General features: G+C 40.5%; 1 protein-coding gene across 1 annotated transcript in view; it reads left to right on the top strand.

Moving 5' to 3' along the window:
* The window catches only part of LOC107690562 (cadherin EGF LAG seven-pass G-type receptor 2-like), a 52,073-nt gene that overhangs the window by 21,352 nt on the left and 9,517 nt on the right, over window positions 1-21,204 (top strand). The window contains exons 3-27 of the mRNA XM_016488931.1: window positions 4,059-4,062; window positions 5,732-5,857; window positions 7,890-8,005; window positions 8,220-8,308; window positions 9,099-9,256; window positions 9,332-9,495; window positions 9,574-9,699; window positions 9,781-9,947; window positions 10,865-11,027; window positions 11,313-11,432; window positions 11,565-11,706; window positions 11,783-11,903; window positions 13,015-13,198; window positions 13,292-13,393; window positions 14,297-14,391; window positions 14,466-14,675; window positions 15,791-15,974; window positions 16,556-16,874; window positions 17,379-17,546; window positions 17,627-17,753; window positions 19,251-19,451; window positions 19,528-19,815; window positions 19,888-19,970; window positions 20,047-20,173; window positions 20,267-20,377. Of these exons, the coding sequence (XP_016344417.1) occupies window positions 4,059-4,062; window positions 5,732-5,857; window positions 7,890-8,005; window positions 8,220-8,308; window positions 9,099-9,256; window positions 9,332-9,495; window positions 9,574-9,699; window positions 9,781-9,947; window positions 10,865-11,027; window positions 11,313-11,432; window positions 11,565-11,706; window positions 11,783-11,903; window positions 13,015-13,198; window positions 13,292-13,393; window positions 14,297-14,391; window positions 14,466-14,675; window positions 15,791-15,974; window positions 16,556-16,874; window positions 17,379-17,546; window positions 17,627-17,753; window positions 19,251-19,451; window positions 19,528-19,815; window positions 19,888-19,970; window positions 20,047-20,173; window positions 20,267-20,377 (3,695 nt within the window). The remainder of the gene's footprint in view (window positions 1-4,058; window positions 4,063-5,731; window positions 5,858-7,889; window positions 8,006-8,219; window positions 8,309-9,098; window positions 9,257-9,331; window positions 9,496-9,573; window positions 9,700-9,780; window positions 9,948-10,864; window positions 11,028-11,312; window positions 11,433-11,564; window positions 11,707-11,782; window positions 11,904-13,014; window positions 13,199-13,291; window positions 13,394-14,296; window positions 14,392-14,465; window positions 14,676-15,790; window positions 15,975-16,555; window positions 16,875-17,378; window positions 17,547-17,626; window positions 17,754-19,250; window positions 19,452-19,527; window positions 19,816-19,887; window positions 19,971-20,046; window positions 20,174-20,266; window positions 20,378-21,204) is intronic.

Below are 21,204 nucleotides of genomic sequence, written 5' to 3'. Positions count from 1 at the left end.
ACATTTTATCATTACATAAGATCTGCGCTCTGTGTGTGTGTGGGCCGCTTTACATAAGAGTGTTGTGTAGGTGTGTGCAGGTGTGTGGGAGCTTCAGTGTGTGTTTGTAGAGGACTGGAGTGTATTAAAAGCACTATGAACTGTCTCTCTCTCTCTGGTTCTGTCTGTGTTTCTGGCTCCTGCTGTTCTGCCAGCTGCTCCTCCTCTTGAGTGTGTGTGTGTGTGTGTGTGTGTGTGTGTGCTGAACATGAGTGTTATTTAACATGTTTGTGAGCAGCGTGTTGGACTCATCTCTCATCTCTCATGAGATCTGTTCATTTTGATAAGATGAATCATTCATACCGCTGCTAGAGAGAGAGAGAGAGAGAAACAGGCGGAGTAAAAGCCATGTTAATAATTGATGTGATCTCAGCAAACACTCAACACACTGAACTGATGTGACGATGAACTTCAGTAGCTGTTCGTTTAGGTCATGAATCACAATCAGCAGTGATAATGTATTTTAAGCTGTAAGTAGTGCTGGATTATGACCACAATGAGTGAGTGAGATAATAATCACACATCTCATTCCAGGCGATTCATTGTAGTGAATCACTTCAAACGAACAGTTCAAAATGATTCATTTGAATCATCGCTCAACAGTGAACCCAGTACGTCCTGTACAGCATTTTATCTTTTTACAATGAACATTTATTCAACATGAAATCAGTATTGACTAATTTCTTAACGCAATCTTGCTCTTAAAGTCAGTGATTTGTTAGTGACAAATCATGCCATTCATGCTATTCGTGTTCAATATGTTCAGTTCAGGTAGATCAGCTGATCATTTTGTATGGACAGTTAAAATGATTCATTTGAATCATAGCTCAACAGTGAACCCTGTATGTTTTTTTGCAATGAATGTTTAGTCAAAATGAATCAATACTGAGTTTTAACACATGTTCCTGGTCTTATTGTGAGTGATTCGCCAGTGATGTTATTCACACTGAATACTGCTGTTTAATGTGTTCAGTTCAGTTAGATAAGTTGATTCTAGTTTTATTAGTCTCACACACACACCCATAGAATGTCTCTGACTCAAGATTCATTATAGTCAATCATTTTGTATGAACAGTTAAAATGATTAATTTGAATCATTGCTCAACTATGAACCCAGTGTAATGCCAGTATGATCAAGATGAGTCAAAATGTGCTTTGATTCAGTCATAAAAACTTATATGTTCAAGTTACAACTTGAATAATAAGTTAATTAAATGAGTTGATAATTATATGTGAAACAAAGATTCTGCCACTTTAAATAGCTAGCTAAATTTTCTAAGTAGTTTGTAATGTAGCTAGTAAACTATTTTTCCAGAGAAGTACTATCGTTTGACAGACGCCGGTTTCTCGTCACTGAGCTTGTAATTGAACAAGGAGCTTAAACATGAGTCGGGTCATTAGTCACTTGATAATGGCTGTAAACGAGGGTTTAACGAGGCTGACCCTGAACCGACTGTGAGTGCTGGTTGGTTGAGGATTGTCAGGTTCACGCTGAACTTCTCGGAGGATCATGTCGAGTGTGTGTATGAATATGGATGAGCTCTTTGATGTGAAGCTCGTATTTAAAGCTCTGACCTCGTTTCCCATCAAAGACCTTCTGAGAGAATCCAACACACACCGCATCAATATTTCATCACGCGCCGAACCGGCCGCAAACCCAGGGAATGTGTGTGTAAACAGGAAGATGGAGCGACTGGCACGCACACAAATGTTTCCGTTATGATGAGCGTGACGAATCGTCTTTTGTGTGTCGAACAGTGTCGCCTTTGTTTTCACACACACACACGCACTCACTCACTCACTCACTCACACACACACGCACACACACTCACACACACACACCCACACACACATGTTGTGTTTCCATGTTTTATGGGGACATTCCATAGGCGTAATGGTTTTTATACTGTACAAACTGTATGTGCTATTGCCCTACACCAACCCTACCCCTAAACCTACCCCTCACAGGAAACTTTGTGCATTTTTACTTTCTCAAAAAAACTCATTCTGTATGATTTATAAGCTTGTTTCCTCATGGGGACCTCAAAAATGTCCCCACAAGGTCAAAATTTACTAGTATTGCTATCCTTGTGGGGACATTTGGTCCCCATAACGTGATAAATACCAGGTACACACACACACACACACACTGACACACACTCACACACACACTCACACACACACACACAGTCTTCCTCATGTTCATCTTCCTCTGTCTTCACTATATGTCTGTATTTTTACCTCCATCCATAAGAAAGAAAAATCACAAGTGAAATCTCTTAAATATCTCAGTTTTTTTATCTTAAAATGTTGAGAAAAAAATCTAATTGAGAATTTTGCTGAAGCATCTTAAAGGGATAGTTCACCCAAAAATGAAAATGTGATGTTTATCTGCTTACCCCCAGGGTATCCAAGATGTAGGTGACTTTGTTTCTTCAGTAGAACACAATCAAAGATTTTTAACTCAAACCGTTGCAGTCTGTAAGTCATATAATGGAAGTGAATGGGAATAACGGCTTTGAGAGTAAAAAAAACATACACAAACAAAACCAAATTAAACCCTGCGGCTCGTGACGATACATTGATGTGTAAAGACACAAAACGATCGGTCTGTGCAAGAAACTGAACAGTATTTATATCGTTTTTTACCTCTGATTCACCGCAATGTCTGAACTGTCCTGAGCGCGTTCTCATCTTCTTCTTCTTCTTGCTTTACGGCGGATCGCAGACTTATAAGTGCATTACCGCCACCTATCTCTCAAATGGACCATTGACACTCCCAATTGAGATTGTAGATAGAGTGTCTTCTGTCTTCAGTTTCTTGCACAGACCGATCGTTTCGTGTCTTTACACATCAATGTATCGTCACAAGCCGCAGGGTTTAATTTGGTTTTGTTTGTGTATGTTTTTTTTACTCTCAAAGCTGTGATTCCCATTCACTTCCATTATAAGACTGACAGACTGCAACGGTTTGACTTAAAAATCTTTGATTGTGTTCTACTGAAGAAACAAAGTCAAAAAAAGTTGGATGCCCTGGGGGTAAGCAGATAAACATGAAATTTTCATTTTTGGGTGAACTATCCCTTTAATGTTTCTCATGAGAAAAAGACTAAATATCATTAAAACAGTCATACTGATCACAGCAGGACAGAAAAATCGCGACTGAGATCTCTTTAATATCTCAGTTGTTTTTCCTCAAAAGTAATGAGATGAAATCAAGATCAAATTGAGAAATTTGTTGAAGTATCTTGATGTTTCTCCTGAGAAAAAGACTTATGTTGGTGTGTTTGATTTATTGTGTGTGTTAAATAGTTTTTTTTATGACATTGATCCCCACAGGAAAGCAAAATCACAAACGAGATCTCATTAATGTCTCGATTGTTTCTCCAGGAGATGAAATCGATATTTGTAAAGTCTCTGACGGCTCATATGTTTCTCCTGAGAGAAAGAGCTCATCAACACGTGTCTCCTCTAGAGTTTCAGAAGAGATCTCAACTATGTCTCAAACTGTGCTCAGATTTGTTCAAGATCTCAAAGTCTCAATCAAAAGCCAGAGATCTCAAACATTTCTCACCAAATGATCACTATTCTGTATACTAATGATCTCTTTAATGTCTCGATTGTTTCTCTGGGAGAGAAAAAATCGATATTCATAAAGTCTCTGGCTTCTCATTTGTTTCTCCTGAGAAAAAGAAATCTCAGATGTGTCTCCTCTAGAGTTCTAGAAGAAATCTCAACAATGTCTCAAACTGTGCTCAGATTTGCTCCCAAAGTCTCGATCAAAAGTCTGAGATCTCAATCTGAGCTCAGACATTTCTCACAAATTATCTCTATACTCTTACTGGATGATGACTAGTGACTCATTTGGGTCTCTTTTAGTAGAAACGTCTGAGACAAAGCTGAAACTTCAATGAAACATAACTGAGACTTCTATGAAGTGAGCTGTGAAAGATCAGCAATAGAGCAATAAAATGTGTTTGTGTTTCAAACTAGACTGATAAACTATTTCTCTCTGTCAGTCAGGTGAGTGATGTGAGATCTCATTGCGATCGGCCGCTGTGCAAACATCTTAAACGAGATCTCTTTAATGTCTCGATTGTTTCTCCTTGAGATGAAAACGATATTCGGAATGTCTCTGGCTTCTCATATGTTTCTCCCGAGAATAAGCCCATTTGTTTCAAACATGTCTCCTCTAGAATTTCAGAAGAGATCTCAACTATGTCTCAAACTGTGCTCAGATTTGCTCCGAAAGTCTCAATCAAATGTCAGAGATCTCAAACATTACATTCTCAAACATGATGACTAGTGCCTCATTTAGGCCTGTTTTAGGAGAAACATCTGAGACAAAGTTGATACTTCAATGAAACGTAAATGAGACCTCTGTGAAGCAAGATTTGAAAGAGCAACAAGAGCAATAAAATATGTGTTTGTGTGTTTAAACTAGACTGCTAAATTGTTTGTGTCTGTTCGTCATGTGAGTGCTGTTAGATCTCGCCACGCTCCGGCCACTGTGCTAAAATCTCAAACAAGATCTCTTTAATGTCTCTATTGTTTCTCCAGGAGATGAAATCGCTATTCATAGTCTCATATGTTCGAACTCAAACATTTCTCACCAAATGATCTCTATACTCTTACTGGATGATGACTAGTGCCTCATTTAGGCCTGTTTTAGGAGAAACATCTGAGACAAAGTTGATACTTCAATGAAACGTAAATGAGACCTCTGTGAAGCAAGATTTGAAAGAGCAACAAGAGCAATAAAATATGTGTTTGTGTGTTTAAACTAGACTGCTAAATTGTTTGTGTCTGTTCGTCATGTGAGTGCTGTTAGATCTCGCCACGCTCCGGCCACTGTGCTAAAATCTCAAACAAGATCTCTTTAATGTCTCTATTGTTTCTCCAGGAGATGAAATCGCTATTCATAGTCTCATATGTTTCTCCTGAGAAAAAGAGCCCATTAATCTCACACGTGTCTCCTCTAGAGTTTCGGAAGGGATCTCAACTATGTCTCAAACTGTGCTCAGATTTGCTCCGAAAGTCTCAATCAAATGTCAGAGATCTCAAACATTACATTCTCAAACATGATGACTAGTGCCTCATTTAGGCCTGTTTTAGGAGAAACATCTGAGACAAAGTTGGTACTTGAATGAAACGTAACTGAGACCTCTATGAAGTGAGATGTAAAAGAGCAACGTTTGAGCATTAAAATCTGTTTGTGTTTCAAACTAGACTAATAAACTCTTTCTCTCTGTCCAGCAGGTGAGCGATGCAGAATTTCATTGCGATCCGGCCGCTGTGCAAACATCTTAAACGAGATCTCTTTTGTCTCAGTTGTTTCTCCAGGAGATTAAATTGATATTTGTAAAGTCTCTGGCTTCTCATATGTTTCTCCTGAGAAAAAAGAGCCCATTAATCTCACGTGTCTCCTCTAGAGTTTCGGAAGACATCTCAACTATGTCTCAAACTGTGCTCAGATTTGCTCAAGATCCCAAAGTCTCAATCAAAAGTCTGAGATCTCAAACATTTCTTACCAAATTATCTCTATACTCTTACTGGATGATGACCAGGGATTCAGCTGGGCCTGTTTTAGGAGAAACATTGAAATGTAAGAAATGTAAAATCTCAACTTTGTCTCAAACTGTGCTCAGATTTGCTCAGAGATTTGTCAGACACTTCTGATGGGCGGCTTCAGGTGCGAGTGTCCTCCCGGAGGCTTCGAGAAGCCCTTCTGCCACATGAGCTCCAGGAACGTCCCTCCGCAGACCTTCATCACCTTCAAGGGTCTCCGGCAGCGCTTCCACTTCACACTCTCGCTGTCGTGAGTATTTGTCACCGAGATGAAGCTGTCAGCCGTGTTTGTTCGTTAGTCAGCGAGTCAATAACGCTTAATGAAGCTCCTTCTTCTGGATGTTTGCTCAGTGTCTCGGGAGCTTTTATCCGCTCGTCTCAGAGCATTATATAACATTATTCAGCGCTATTTGTTGCAAATATTTTTATACCCAAACGTCAGTGTGGTCGTGTTGATCTGTCCGTCTCGAATGGGAAAACAGATGCTCTGTCTGGATGCTCGGCTTTGCTCTTTTCTTTCTCTCTTTCTCTCATGCTTGTTTGCTGATGAATGCTCTGTCAGTAATCTGTTCAGCGTGTGTATAGACTGTGTGTTTTGCTCTGAGACGTTCAGGACTGATGAGGGCTTTTTAGCGCGGGTTTGCTCGGCACTGATTCTTGTGTTTCGAGGGATGTTTTCCGAAGGTTTAAAGGGTCATATTGTGAGTTTCCAGGACTCAAAACTCTCTTGAAACATTATCACGTAATGGTTCACATTTACACCGAGCATGAGTAGGAAGTAGGACACCAGGAGAACTAAGAAACTGAGTCGAAATATGATTTACATGTAGACGTCTTAAAGGCGCAGTGGCAAAAACAGACTGTCTTTTATTGTACGGATCAGAAAGAGGGTGTAAAGTGATCATGAGAGACACGATTATGGCCGTTTTTGTTGCTTGAAACCTCCAGGAATGTGATGAGAGGAGCTCGGGGAAGATATGAAATGTATGAAACGACCCCATTAACTGTGCCAGAGATAAAGGAGGATGTTGGGGTGATGCTGAAGGAGAAATGAAGGGTGTGTGTGTCTCTGGAGATGTGATTATTCTCCTCAGTAACCAGGTCAACAGCGCTAAACCCCACGGCAAAACCACAGTAACATCCACGAATACACCAGCACATCACACACACTCACAGATTTTAAGATTTAAGTGAATTTTGGTGTCATTTTTATATGCATTATTGCATTATTTCAAAAATACTGACTCAATAATTAATAATAATAATTATAAATATAAATTTTATTAATGGTACTAATTGAAGTAGCAGAAATAAAACAATTCATTTAATTAAATTTAATTTACAATCCACAAAACATGAATAAGCATTAAAACTAATTGTTTGATTTTGCTCTTGCTACATTTACATTGTATTGGTTTATCAGATGCTTTCATCCATCAGATGGGGAACGGAGTTTCTCCTCCTCTGTGTTTTCAGGTTTTATGTTCGTCTGCAGTGTAATAATAACAGTGTGGTGTTTTATTTTCGTCTGTTTCCTGCCGTTTGTGAGAGTTTGTTTGATTGGGTCTGTTTGGGCTGTCGTGTTCTCTCCTGCTGCTGCTCGCTGACCTACTTTAACTTTATAAATGTGAGACAGATACCTGTGAAGATCTGCTGCAGTCGCCGCGCATCACTATAGCAGATAGTCGCGGTTTGTTAGTGGTGTTGAGCTCAATCACTAGTACCAGTGCTGAGAGTGAGAGCAGAAGAGCACTGTGTTTGTGTGTGTGTGTGTGTGTGTGTGTGTATTTAATCTACTGATGTTACTCCAGCAGAAACACTGAGTTTAATCCACAAAGACATGTTTGGACTGTTAATGTGAACGATGGACTTAAAGATGTATCCACACACACACACACACACACTCACACTCACACACACTCACACACACACACACACACACACTCACTCTCACACACACACACACACACACACTCACTCTCACACACACACACACACACACACTCACTCTCACACACACACACACACACACACTCACTCTCACACACACACACACACACACACTCACTCTCACACACACACACACACACACACTCACTCTCACACACACACACACACACACACTCACTCTCACACACACACACACACACACACTCACTCTCACACACACACACACACACACACTCACTCTCACACACACACACACACACACACACCATTATAAGTGTCTCCTGTTGTTCCTGGTCTGGTAATTCTCTGTAAATCTGTTTTTTCTCCTGCAGGTTTGCGACTCGAGAGCCTGACGGTCTGCTGCTGTATAATGGACGCTTCAACCAGAAACACGACTTCATCTCTCTGGAGATCGTTAATGAACAGATCCAGCTCACATTCTCCGCAGGTAAACGCCAGAACCACACAGTCGTGTGTGAACCTGCAGCAAAAGCTCGATGTGAATTATCAGCTGATTCACTCGTCACAATGCTAAAATAACAAACATGACTTCATTGACCCAGATGTCACATGACACAGAAGCTTGTATCTTATTGGTTTTAATGTGTGTCAGTTGTTGAATGTGTGTGTATAATTCACCATCATGAACTTTTGAGCTGCAGGAGAGACGCAGATGACGGTGTCGCCCTTCATCGCGGGCGGAGTGAGTGACGGGCGCTGGCACACGGCACACGTGCACTACTACAACAAGGTGAGTCATGTGACCACAGGATGTGACATCGCCGCCGCACAGGAAGTGTCTTTCAAAGTCTTAAACGAAGTGTCTTTCATGGGTCTAATGTCTGATGAGAAGGGTTGCGTGAGTGAAATGTAGGTGTGTGTGTGTGAGAGTGTGTGTGTGTGTGTGTGTGTGTGAGTGAATGTGAGTGTGCGCGTGTGTGTGCGTGAATGTGATTGTGTGAGTGTGTGTGTGGTTTACCTTATTACTTTATGACCAGTAAGAATTTGTGACTCTCAGGCCCCGCCCCTGTGCTGCTCTGATTGGCTTGTTCAAACTCACAGCTTTGAGCTCCCACATGTGTGACCTGCAGCAGCCGGGTCAGCCTGAGAGGGGTCGTGACCTCTGTGTGATGAGATCATTCATTAAGCGAGGCTCATTGTGTCTGTTGGTGTTTGTTCGGGTGGAATCAGATGAACAGACAGAAATACACCACAGATAAAGATGAAGCTCCTCATACATCTGTCTGTCTTTACATTGATATTTTTTTATAAATATTAATTCTTTTAATATATACTTTATAATTAATCTTTTATGAAATATTTAATAGAATTATACATGTGATTTTTTTACTTTATACAAATATTATAATATAATATAAACTACTATATATTATCCATAATACGCTAGACAGATAAAAATACACCACAGATGAAGATGAAGCTCATCACTATCTGTCTGTGATGTATTTTTATGGTTGTGTTTGATGCAGCTGTTCTCTGATCGTCCCGTCTCTCTCTCTCTCTGTGTCTCTCTCTCTCAGCCCGTCCTGAACCGCGCGGGTCTCCCTCAGGGCCCGTCCGATCAGAAGGTCGTCGTGGTGATGGTGGACGACTGCGACACGTCAGTGGCGCTGCGCTTCGGTCACGTGATTGGAAACTATTCGTGCTCCGCCCAGGGCAGCCAATCAGGATCCAAGAAGTAAGAGCGCGAGTCTGATGAGCTCTAATCGCCGGTAATAGCGTGAGTGTGTAATGTTGCGTTTTTTTGCGGCAGGTCTCTGGATCTGACGGGGCCACTGCTGCTGGGCGGCGTTCCCAAACTCCCCGAGGAGTTTCTCGTCCGGAGCCGGCAGTTTGTCGGCTGCATGAAGGACCTGCGCATCGACCAGCGGCACATCGACATGGCCGGATTCATCGCTAATAATGGAACGCTAGCCGGTGAGGAGCTACCGGTGATTTATCGCGCTTCCTGTGACAGTGTTTTCCCGTAACGAGCGCATGATGTTGTTTTCCCAGGATGCTCGGCGAAACGTCATTTCTGCAGCACTAACCCGTGTCTGAACGGCGGCGGTTGTGTGAATCTGTGGGGTTCGTTCCGATGCGACTGTCCGCTGGGATTCGGAGGACGGAACTGCGAGAAAGGTGAGCGAGCGTCACGTGAGCCGCACGTCCGTTAGTGGTGGATCGGTCAGTAACCACACCTATCTGTCTGTCTGTCCGCAGTGATGCCCAACCCGCTGCGTTTCCATGGTAACGGGCTGTTGTCGTGGCGGGATCTGGCTGTCGTGGTAACGGTTCCGTGGCACCTGGAGTTCATGTTTCGCACGCGGCAGCCGACGGCGACACTGATACATATCAGTTCAGCACAACAACACAACCTCACCATACAGGTGCCGTTAAAAACATACTCCATATTCATACTGTTTTACAAATGAGGGCGTCATTAAACGGAGGTTTCACCAACTTGAGCTCTCAAACAGATATGAAGCATACACGGTTGAGCAGCTTCAGCAGCAGGTGCACAGACTGATTTTTTCATGTGTCTGCAGCGCCTCCTGCTGGCTGTGTGTGATATGACACCTTACACACACTAAACCGGAGTTTAACAGGCAGTTTTTGTTGTTATTAGATTTGAAAAACACCATAAATGTGAGTTGTTTTTTTTGTTCTATGTATTTGTATTTCCTATTGAAAGTTGGAGTGGGATATTGATAAAATAATTTATGCTTGCTTCATTCAATATTTTATATGAATATACTGTAATCTTATATATTATAATATGTATGATGAATTCTAGAGCATGTTTGATTGGACAGATGTTTGTGTAGTGCATGATGATGTCATCAATTAAATTCAAGTTTATTTGTATAGCGCTTTTCACGATACAAATCTTTTCAAAGCAGCTGTACAATATATGTTTCTACAATATATTAGTAGTAGCTTATCAGTGGTGATAATAATTACCAAGGGGCAACATGTATATTAAAAATAGCAGAGGACCTAGGACAGATCCTTGTGGCACTCCATATTTTACTGCTGATAATTGAGATGACTCCCTGTTTAAATTAACAAAATGGTAGCGATCGGACAGGTAGGATCTAAACCATCTTAAAGCCTGCCCTTGAATACCTGTATAGTTTTGTAATCGATCTATGAGTATGTCATGATCTATAGTGTCGAACGCAGCACTAAGATCAAGTAAAACTAGCAATGAGATACAGCCTTGGTCTGACGCAAGAAGCAAATCAGTGTTTATCTGGTCTGTGAATGATGAATGGACGTCACTGAGTGTGTGTGTGTGTGTCAGCTGAGGGAGGGTTACGTGTTGACGTCGCTTCAGCGCGGCGAGGACTCCACCGTGTCTCGTGTTGATGATGTCACAGTGAGCGACGGCCAATGGCATCATGTGTTGCTGGAGCTCCGAGGCCCTGTGGCGGGCGGCGTAACGGCGGCACTGAGCCTCGACCACGGCCTGTACACGGTCAGACACCATACGCTTGACCTCACCTTAAAATATTCAAATCTTTATTATGTTATAGTTTAATACAATTAAAATGTTTTATGAAGACTTTTATCATTTGAATTTATTTACGAATATAATGTAGACATAAGGGTGTGTGTGTGTGTGTGTGTGTGTGTGTGTGTGTGGCTTAACACATCTGTACAGCCCTGCCCTGTTCACTAAAACGTGCATATCTTCAAAGTGGACCCATTGTTTTAACGTCATCTTAAATACACAAAATATGACACTGCAGTTCATGTGGTGAACGTGGGGTCGGGCTGCAGTCTGCCGAACCCCTGCGGGTCGAACCCGTGTCCGGCTCACAGCGACTGCAGCGACGACTGGGACACACATTCCTGCAGATGCCACAGCGGTCAGTCCGATTATAGTGATCCATATCTGTGATTAGTTTTGATTACAATTTTAGTTAGTTGTATTTTTTACTTAATTGAAATATTTATTATTTATTTTGTTGTGTTTTTGTATTGTTTACACATGATAACAGGTTACTACGGCAACAACTGCAGCGACGCTTGCGCTCTGAACCCCTGCGAGCACCAATCAGCATGCAGCAGGAAGTCAAGCTCCGCCCACGGATACACGTGTAACTGTCCCAGCAGCTACTTCGGCCAGTACTGCGAGAAAAAGTACGAGTGTTTCCTGACGAGTGCAGAGATTCACGCCGCTGTGATGACGTGTGTGCTAACGTGTGTGTGTGTTCAGGACGGATCTGCCGTGTCCCCGCGGATGGTGGGGCGATAAGTCATGTGGTCCGTGTAACTGTGACACAGCTAAAGGATTCGACGCCGACTGTAACAAGACCAGCGGCGCGTGTCGCTGCAAGGTTTGATCAAACTTTATTGCTGTGTCTATAGTTAATGCTTTTAGTTTTGAAAATGTTTATTAAAACATAAATATAAATGATTAAATACTATGTTTTTGGTTAAATTGTATAAGTTTTTATTGTTTAGATTTTATATTATTTAATAAAATAATATTTATGTAGATTATTTTATTTTATGTTGTGTAATAAATTGTATATTTTATTAGATTATGCAGTGTATTAAACAATATAAAATTAAATAATTTAATAAAAATACATTATACAATTTATTAAACAGTATAAAATTATAATAATGTATTGTTGTTTAATTTTTATGTTGTTTAATAAATTGTAACGTTTATATTATATTCTTATTTTAACATTTTTTTTTTATCATACTATTTTAATTTTATACTCTTTAATAAACTATTTTTTCCCCGATTATTTTAATGTTATAAAATAAAATATATTATTTTTTATATTGTAATTAAACAAAAATTTAATTATAAAATAAAAATATTATATAATTCATTAACTTTTATATTGTTTAATGAATTTTTCAGTATTTTTTACTTTATTTTAATATTGTAATAAACAATTTTTTATTATTTTAATGTTGTTTAATAAATTATAAAAATATATTGTTTTTTACATCGTTACTAAACAAAAATGTAATTATAAAATAAAAATATTATATAATTCATTAACTTTTATATTGTTTTAGTACATTTTAAACTTCACTAAATTGTAATTTAATTTTTTTTATTCTATTTATATTATAAAATGTATATTATTCTATTAGTTTTTATATGGTGTAAGTTGTAAAAAATATTTTTATATCGTTTAATGAATTGTATAGTTTTTTTTTACTTTATTTTAATATTGTATTATCAATTTTTTTTCAGTTTTTTTTTATATTGTTTAGAATATTTTAGAATTTATTATTTTTATTATACAGTTTAATTTTTATACTTGACTGCTAGTTAGAGTGTTGTGTTAGCATCCAGTCATCCAGTTTTTTTTACCTAAAAAGCAGAAAAAATGGTCCTCATGTGACACAGATCACACCACACCAGTTGAATATGTGTGACCGTCTGTGTTGTAAAGGTAATGTGTGTGATTCTCTGGTCAGGACAATCACTTCCGGCCTGCGGCGAGCGTGGCGTGTCTGCTGTGCGACTGCTACGCCGTGGGCTCGTTCTCGCGCTCCTGCGACCCGGACAGCGGTCAGTGTCCGTGTAAGCCGGGTGTCATCGGGCGACAGTGTGACTGCTGCGATAACCCCTTCGCTGAGGTCTCTTCCAGCGGCTGTGAAGGTCAGACTCTCAGACACACACTCATCAGGCTGTCATGTGTGTCCCACAATCCCTCAGTAACGTGTGTGTGTGTGTGTGTGTGTGTGTGTTCAGTCATCTACGACAGCTGTCCGCAGGCCATGGAAGCAGGAATCTGGTGGCCGCGGACCAAGTTCGGTTTACCAGCGGCCGTCTCGTGTCTGAAAGGATCCATCGGTACGAATCAAACATTTCACACTCACAATGTTAATATAACAGTGTTTTTATGGTGAGAATGGTCACTTTATCAGACTAAATAGCTGTAAAGTTGCTGAGAAGGTTTTTTGAAGACTTTTGTGATTAGTTCAAGGTCATTTCCAGAAAAAAAAAACTTCAAACAGCGTTGTGTGAACAATAGCAGCTAATATAAACACATAAAGCTGCACATGTTCTGCCATGTTTAACATGGTTTAACTAGTGTGCTGTGTGACTTTACCTTGGTAAGAAGATAGATGTGCTTACAATTACATATTAGCATTTTACATCTTCATATGTGACTTAATCTAGCAGATACTAGTGTTGAAACAGCTTTTAATGGTAAATAATCTACAAAAACAGATTTTTTTCCCCAGCTTCAAAGTAAATTGTCATTTGTGTTAAAAAATATTTTAATGACGTTGTATTTGTTTGCAGAAAATGCAAATTATTATTATTATTAAATATAATTATTATAATAATTTATAATTATTATTATTATTTATTATCAATAAATAAATTATAATAATTTATTAATTAATTACATTATAATTTAGAACCTTTTTATTTATTTAATTATTATTAGTTAAGCAAACCCAGCAAGTCTTTTTGGTTTCACTTTAGTGAAATCTGCTAGAAAACTCTTGAAAATCAAGAAAATCATCTATTTAAAAAATATATATATATTACTTTTAAAGAGAGCTACAAAAAAGCATTATTTGTTTTTTTTGTCATATATTTTACTATTACTAATTTAATATTTTAATTATATTAATATTTTACTATTTTGGCTTTATATTTGTGTGCAGGAACTGCAAATTTGATTTATATATATTTGATGTAGTTTGTCCTTTACTATTGTAATGGCGTTGTATTTGTGTGCAGGAACTGCGATCCGTCACTGTGACGAGCACAAGGGCTGGCTGTCACCGAACCTCTTCAACTGCACATCTGTGAGCTTCAGTAAACTCAAGACACTGGTGAGAATCTCACGCCTCACACACACCTCTGGCGCTAGCTCCGTGCGTCCTCACCTGTGTTTTCGTGCCTGCAGTCAGAGCGTTTGGCACGTAACGCATCTCTGATGGACTCCAGTAACGTCCAGCAGACGGCGGCGCTGCTGCGTAACGCAACGAAGAACGTGAGACAGTTCTACGGCAGCGACGTGAAGATCGCGTATTACCTGACGCGCGCCATACTGCAGCACGAGAGCAGCCAGCAGGGCTTCAACCTCACCGCCACGCAGGACGTCCTGTTCAACGAGGTACGCGTGCGCAGCTGCAGCGCTAACATGCTACAACGTTGCGCAGTTTTGTTTTTTGAGTAAAGAAACCATGCATATTTCAGTTAGCTTGCCATTTAAATAATGCATAAATAACACGTAATGTGCAATTTGTTATTTTAATTAAGAAAACTAATTTGCATTTTAAAAGTAATGATTTATTAATAGTTACAAACTAAAAGTAGCGACTAACTACATTTTTACCATTGCAAACAATTTTCTTCTGAATGTAAAATTAAGAATTCCTGTTTAACAAAGTATGTATGCGCAGTGCTACAATTATCGCATGTTGCGCAATTTTTCTTGAGTAAGGAAACCATGCATACTTAAGTTATCTCATTATTTGGCACAGAATAATGTGTAACTAGTTATTTTTATTAAGAATACTAGTTTGCATTCTAAAAGTAATGTTTCTTAAGTATTTACGAACTAAAAGTAGTGATGCGACCAACTACATACATTTAGCTTTGCAAGCAATTTTCTCTCAGATGTAGCATTAGGAAGTCCTGTGTAACAAAGTATGCGTGTGCAGTTTTAGCGCTGATACGCTACAATTAACGCATGTTGCACAATTTTTCTTGAGTTAAGAAACACATTATTTCAGTATTATTAAATGCATTATTAAATGCGTTATTTATACATTTGTATACTTCGGCACAAAATAACGCATAATACGTACCTAGTTATTTTTATTAGGAATACTAGTCCGCATTTTAAAAATAGCGATTTTTAAGTAGTTACGAACTTAAAGTAGTGATGCAAACTACATTTTTAGCATTGTAAATCATTTTCTCTCCTTTGTAGCATTTAGACATGACTAATTTGAGTGAAAAATATAATTAATAATTATAACAGTTTATTATGATTTAAATTATATATATAACGTTTTTTATTAATTATTATTAGTGAAGTAAATCCACTTAAAAACAAGAGAAATGGAAATATTTGTAGATTTTATTTAAAGTTTTGCACCAGATTTACAGGAAATAATAGTTTATTTTTATTAGGAATACTAGATGTATTTTTTAAAGTGACGAAGTAGTTACGCACTAAAACAAGTTACGACATTTTTACTCTGTGATTGGTCACTGTGGCAGCACCTGATGCACGTGGGCAGCGCTATACTGTCGGCGGAAACGCGCGGACACTGGGAGCTCATCCAGCAGACGGAGGGAGGCACGGCCACACTGCTGCGACAGTTCGAGGAGTATACGAACACGCTCGCGCAAAACATGAGGAAGACCTACCTGAGCCCCTTCACCATCGTCACGCCCAACATCAGTCTGTTGTTTCATTTCTTCACTGATTTACATGCACACACCCTCCATCCAAACCCTGCCCTCTGCAAACCTGGACGTACAAAATGATTGATGTGCCAAGAGTGTTTCTGATTGGCTAAAGATTCGCAGGCCATGCCCACTCCCTCTTTTAGTCAGTAATATCGACGCATGATTTATCATATTACAACATTCACTGAAATCTGTCAAAGGTAGTAGTGACATTTTATTTGTGATATTTAAAAAAAAAAATCACATGCACTACCTTGACATTTGAGTTTATTTTTTATTCCATGGACTTTTATTTAAATAATAAAAAATGTACTGGAAAAGTTTTAGAGCTTAAAAATCAAGAGAAATAAGTGAAGTATCCGTAGATTTTATTTGGACTTTCACACCAGATCTACATTAACATCTATATGATTAATCTAGATACTACAAAACTACTGTTACTGTAAGTTAGCTAAAGTAGTGTTATTTGATATGTTTTTTATTTCATTTAGTTTGTCATTTACTTTGTGTTAAATGTTATTTTAGTTTGCAAACCTGTTTTGAATCAGTAGTTTTCGTGCCGTCTCATTCCAGTCATCTCCATCGATCGTTTGGAGAAGATGAATTTCGCCGGCGCTAAACTGCCGCGTTATGAGTCTCTGCGCGGGCCACGCCCACTCGACCTGGAGACGGCTGTCACTCTTCCCGACTCGGTCTTCATCCCCGCCCCCGAGGGCAAAGGTCAGCGGCATCACAGCGAGCCAATCGCAGAGTCCGGCAGAAACCACACAGCCAATCGGAAGAAACGGCACCCGGATGAGCGCGAGCAGGACGCCGTTGCCAGCATCATCATCTTCCACAGCCTAGCGGCGCTGCTTCCAGAGCGATACGACACCGACAAGAGGAGCCTCAGGTGAGACCAGACCAGACTAGACTAGACTAGACCAAACTAGACCAGACTAGACTAGACCAGCCCAGACTAGACTAGACTAGACTAGACTAGACAAGACCAGACCAGACTAGACTAGACTAGACCAGACCAGACTAGATTAGACTAGACCAGACCAGACCAAAATAGACCAGACCAGACTAGACTAGACCAAACTAGACCAGACTAGACTAGACCAGCCCAGACTAGACTAGACAAAACTAGACCAGACTAGACTAGACCAGACCAGATTAGACTAGACCAAACTAGTCCAGACCAGACTAGACTAGACTAGACCAAACTAGACCAGACCAGACTAGACTAGACCAAACTAGACCAGACCAGACTAGACTAGACTAGACCAGACCAGACCAGACTAGACCAAAATAGACCAGACTAGACTAGACTAGACTAGACCAGACCAGACCAGATGAGACATTCACAGATTCATTGATTGATCTAACGCTGTGTGTGTGTATGTGTGTATAGGGTTCCCAAGCGTCCGGTCATCAACACTCCTGTGGTCAGTATAACAGTTCATGATAATGAGGAGCTGCTGCAGCACACGCTGGATAAACCCATCACGGTGCAGTTCCGCCTGATGACCACTGAGGAGCGCTCTAAACCCATCTGTGTGTTCTGGAACCACTCCATAGTGTGAGTACACACTCACATGTGTGTGTAGCGTGTAGATATGATGTAGGTGTTTGTGAGCTTGTGTTGTGTTGTGTGTGCAGCGCTGGCGGTCCGGGCGGCTGGTCTTCTAAGGGTTGTGAGGTGGTCTTCAGGAACAACACACACATCAGCTGTCAGTGTTACCACATGACGAGCTTCGCCGTGCTCATGGACATCTCACGCCGAGAGGTGACACAACTCAACCTAACCTAACCCAACACTAACCTGATCAGAATTACATTAGTAACAGAGGGTTGGTCTCTGCTAACTTGGGGCAGTATACCTTATACCTGTACGTCCCTAGTAACTACTGAAAACACCCTAGAAACTGCTAAGCAACCACACAAAACAACACCAAGAAAACCCTACCAACTGCTTAGCAAAACCCTACCAATCACCCAGGACACCCTAGCAACTGCTTATCAACCATATAGCAATGCCCTAGCAACTATCCAGAAAACCCTAGCAACTGCTTATCAAGCACATAGTGATACCCTAGCAACCACTCAGAAAACCCTAGCAACAACCACTGAGAACAATGTAGCAACTGCTTATCAACCATATAGTAATGCCCTAGCAACTACCCAGAAAACCCTAGCAACACCCTAGCAACTGCTTATCAACCACATATCAACACCTTTTGCAACTATCCAAAACACATAGCAACACTCTAGCAGTCATTCAGAAACCCCTACCAAATGCCTAGCAACACCCCAGCATCCACCCAGAACTCCCTAGCAACTCTCTTACAACCACATAGCAATGCCCTAGCAACCACCCAGAAAACCCTAACAACAACCACTGTAGCAACTGCTTATCAACACACTAGAAATCATACAGAACACCCTAGCAACTGCCTAGTAACCACATAGCAATGCCTTAACAACCAGCAGGAAAACACTTCCAACAACCACTGAGAACATTCTAGCAACTGTTTATCAACCATACAGCAATGCCCTAGCAACTGCCTAGCAGCACCCTAACAACTGCCTAGTACCAACATAGCAATTCCCTAGCAACCACCCAGAAAACCCTGCCATCAACTGCTGAGAACACCAAAGAAACTGCTTACCAACCACATAGCAACACCCTAGAGATCACCCAGAAAACTAGCAACTGCTTAGCAACCACATAATAATGCCCTAGCGATCCGTCTGAACACCCTAGTAACTTTTAAGCAACCACTTAGCAACACCCTACCAACTCCCTAGTAATCACTCACAAAACACTACCAACTGCCTAGCAACCACTGAGAACACTGTAGCGACTGTTTAGCAAGCACATAGCAACGCCCTAGCAACCACCCAGAAAATTCTAACAGCTACCTAGCAACCACTTAGCAACGCCCTATCAACCACCCAGAAAATTCTACCAGCTACCTAGCAGCCACTTAGCAACACCCTAGCAACCACTCAGAACTAACCTTGTCAAATCCGATGACTAGTTCTTCCTCTGAAAATGAGTTTCATCTCTTCTGGTCAAGTCAGGTACCAGTTACTTCCTGTCTACGTTCTTGGTACTTCCTGGTCTAGACTTATTGTATCTTTAAAGTCATTCAATCAGATCCTTTTTTTAGTGTTAATACGCAGCAATCTGAGGCTGAATAGATCTTGATCCTGATTTGGAACACGGACGGCCGAAGTATACTTTGCGCTGAAAGTTTGAATGAATGAGTGTGTCTTTTAGAACGGAGAGATCCTGCCGGTGAAACTGATCACGTGGAGTTCGGTGGGTGTGACGCTGGGCTTCCTCTTCCTCACCATCGTCTTCCTCACCTGCCTGCGGGCCGCGAGCAGCAACAAGACCAGCATCGTCAACAACGGCGCGGCCGCGCTCTTCATCGCGCACCTCCTCTTCATCTTAGGCATCAATCAAGCCGATAACCCGGTAACACGCACTTCCTGTCTGTCTGTGTGACGTGAGCGTGTGGAATGGTGCGTGATGCCCGTCTGTCTCCCTGCAGTTCCTGTGTACGGTGATGGCCATCCTGCTGCACTTCCTCTGGCTCTGCGTCTTCTCCTGGCTCTTCCTGGAGGGGCTGCATGTGTACCGCATGCTGAGCGAGCTGCGCGACATCAACTACGGCCCCATGCGCTTCTACTACCTGATTGGCTGGGGAGTGCCGGCCTTCGTCACGGGTCTGGCGGTGGGACTGGACCCCGAGGGCTACGGGAACCCCGACTTCTGCTGGCTCTCGCTCTACGACACCCTCATCTGGAGTTTGGCGGGTCCCATCGCGTTCGTCGTGTCGGTGAGTGTTCACGTCCGTTTGCACACTTCTGCTAGTATGTACTGAGTTTGAAAGTGTCTGTTTCTCTCTCAGATGAACGTGTTCCTGTACATCATGGCGTCGAGAGCATCGTGTTCGCTCAAGCAGAAGAGCTGCGAGACGAGAGACGTGCCGGCGTGAGTCTCGTTCACACTGAATCCTGAAGTGTGTGAGTGTGTGTTTGTTAAAGTGTGTGTGTGTGTGTGTGTGCAGGGCGGGTCTGCGGTCAGCGTGTGCTGTGATGCTGCTGGTGACGGTGACGTGTCTGCTAGCGCTGCTGTCGGTCAACAGCGACATGATTCTCTTCCACTATCTGTTCGCCGGATTCTGCTGTGTTCAGGTACTGTGAAGCTGCTTAGCAACCGCCTAGCAACGCCCTAGTAGCGCCTGTCACTTGGGTTCCGATGTGATTGCGTGTGTGTTTGCGTTTCAGGGGCCGCTTCTGTTCTTCTTCCGCGTGGTGTTTAATAAAGAAGCGAGAGACGCCATGCGCTACTGCTGCAGCAAGAAACGACCCGATCACATGATCAAATCCAAACCATCCGTGAGTCTGAGAACAACACTGTTATAAACAACATCAGACTCAAAACAACTAATTACCATTGGTTTTATTTGTGGTGCTGCATTGAGCTATAAATTGTAAACACTATCCGAGAATACAAAACTATACAAAGCTATAGAAAAAATTAAGACTACTTGAGGGTTTGAGTGAAATGTTAATATTTGTTTTATTCTGTAAAGGTCTGATAACATTTCTTCCAATTAGATTTTTTTTGTTTGTTTTTTCGACAATTGGTCAAAATAACAAATGTTGCTTTGATTGAAAATCAGGGTTATTCCACCAAATATTGATTTCTTAACTCTTCTGAAGTTAAAACATTGGTATTGTTGTTTTTATAAAAATTAATATAAACAAGTCTGAAAACATCACATCTTTTTTTTTTGACCAATTGTCAAAAAATGATAACATTTTTATTTAAAATTGGGAAGAAATGTCATCAGTAGTTTACAGAAAACAAAAATTATGTTTTACCTAAACACATAACTATACATTTTCAAGAATTTTCAAGTGATCTCTTCATTTTTTCCAGAGCTATATATATATTTGTATTTAGATTTCATATGTTTAGATTCATTATTCATTCATATTATTGCATACTATTTGTGCATTTTTAATTTTTTCAAATAATTTATTTATTTATTTACAAATGACCATGTTAACATTTTATTTGTCAAATGCACAATGCAGCATTGCTGTACAAAATACAAAACAATTTATTCATATTTTGTCATTATTATTAATATTATATATAATTTTATTTATACATATATGCATTATGTTTTCTTTTTTTTTTTTTTATTATTTCCTCG

Source organism: Sinocyclocheilus anshuiensis, unplaced genomic scaffold, assembly GCF_001515605.1.
Source record: "Sinocyclocheilus anshuiensis isolate Anshui unplaced genomic scaffold, SAMN03320099.WGS_v1.1 scaffold1849, whole genome shotgun sequence".
Taxonomy (NCBI): domain Eukaryota; kingdom Metazoa; phylum Chordata; class Actinopteri; order Cypriniformes; family Cyprinidae; genus Sinocyclocheilus; species Sinocyclocheilus anshuiensis.
Note: the sequence above shows the minus strand (reverse complement) of the source record. Positions and strands in the feature narration are given on the sequence as shown.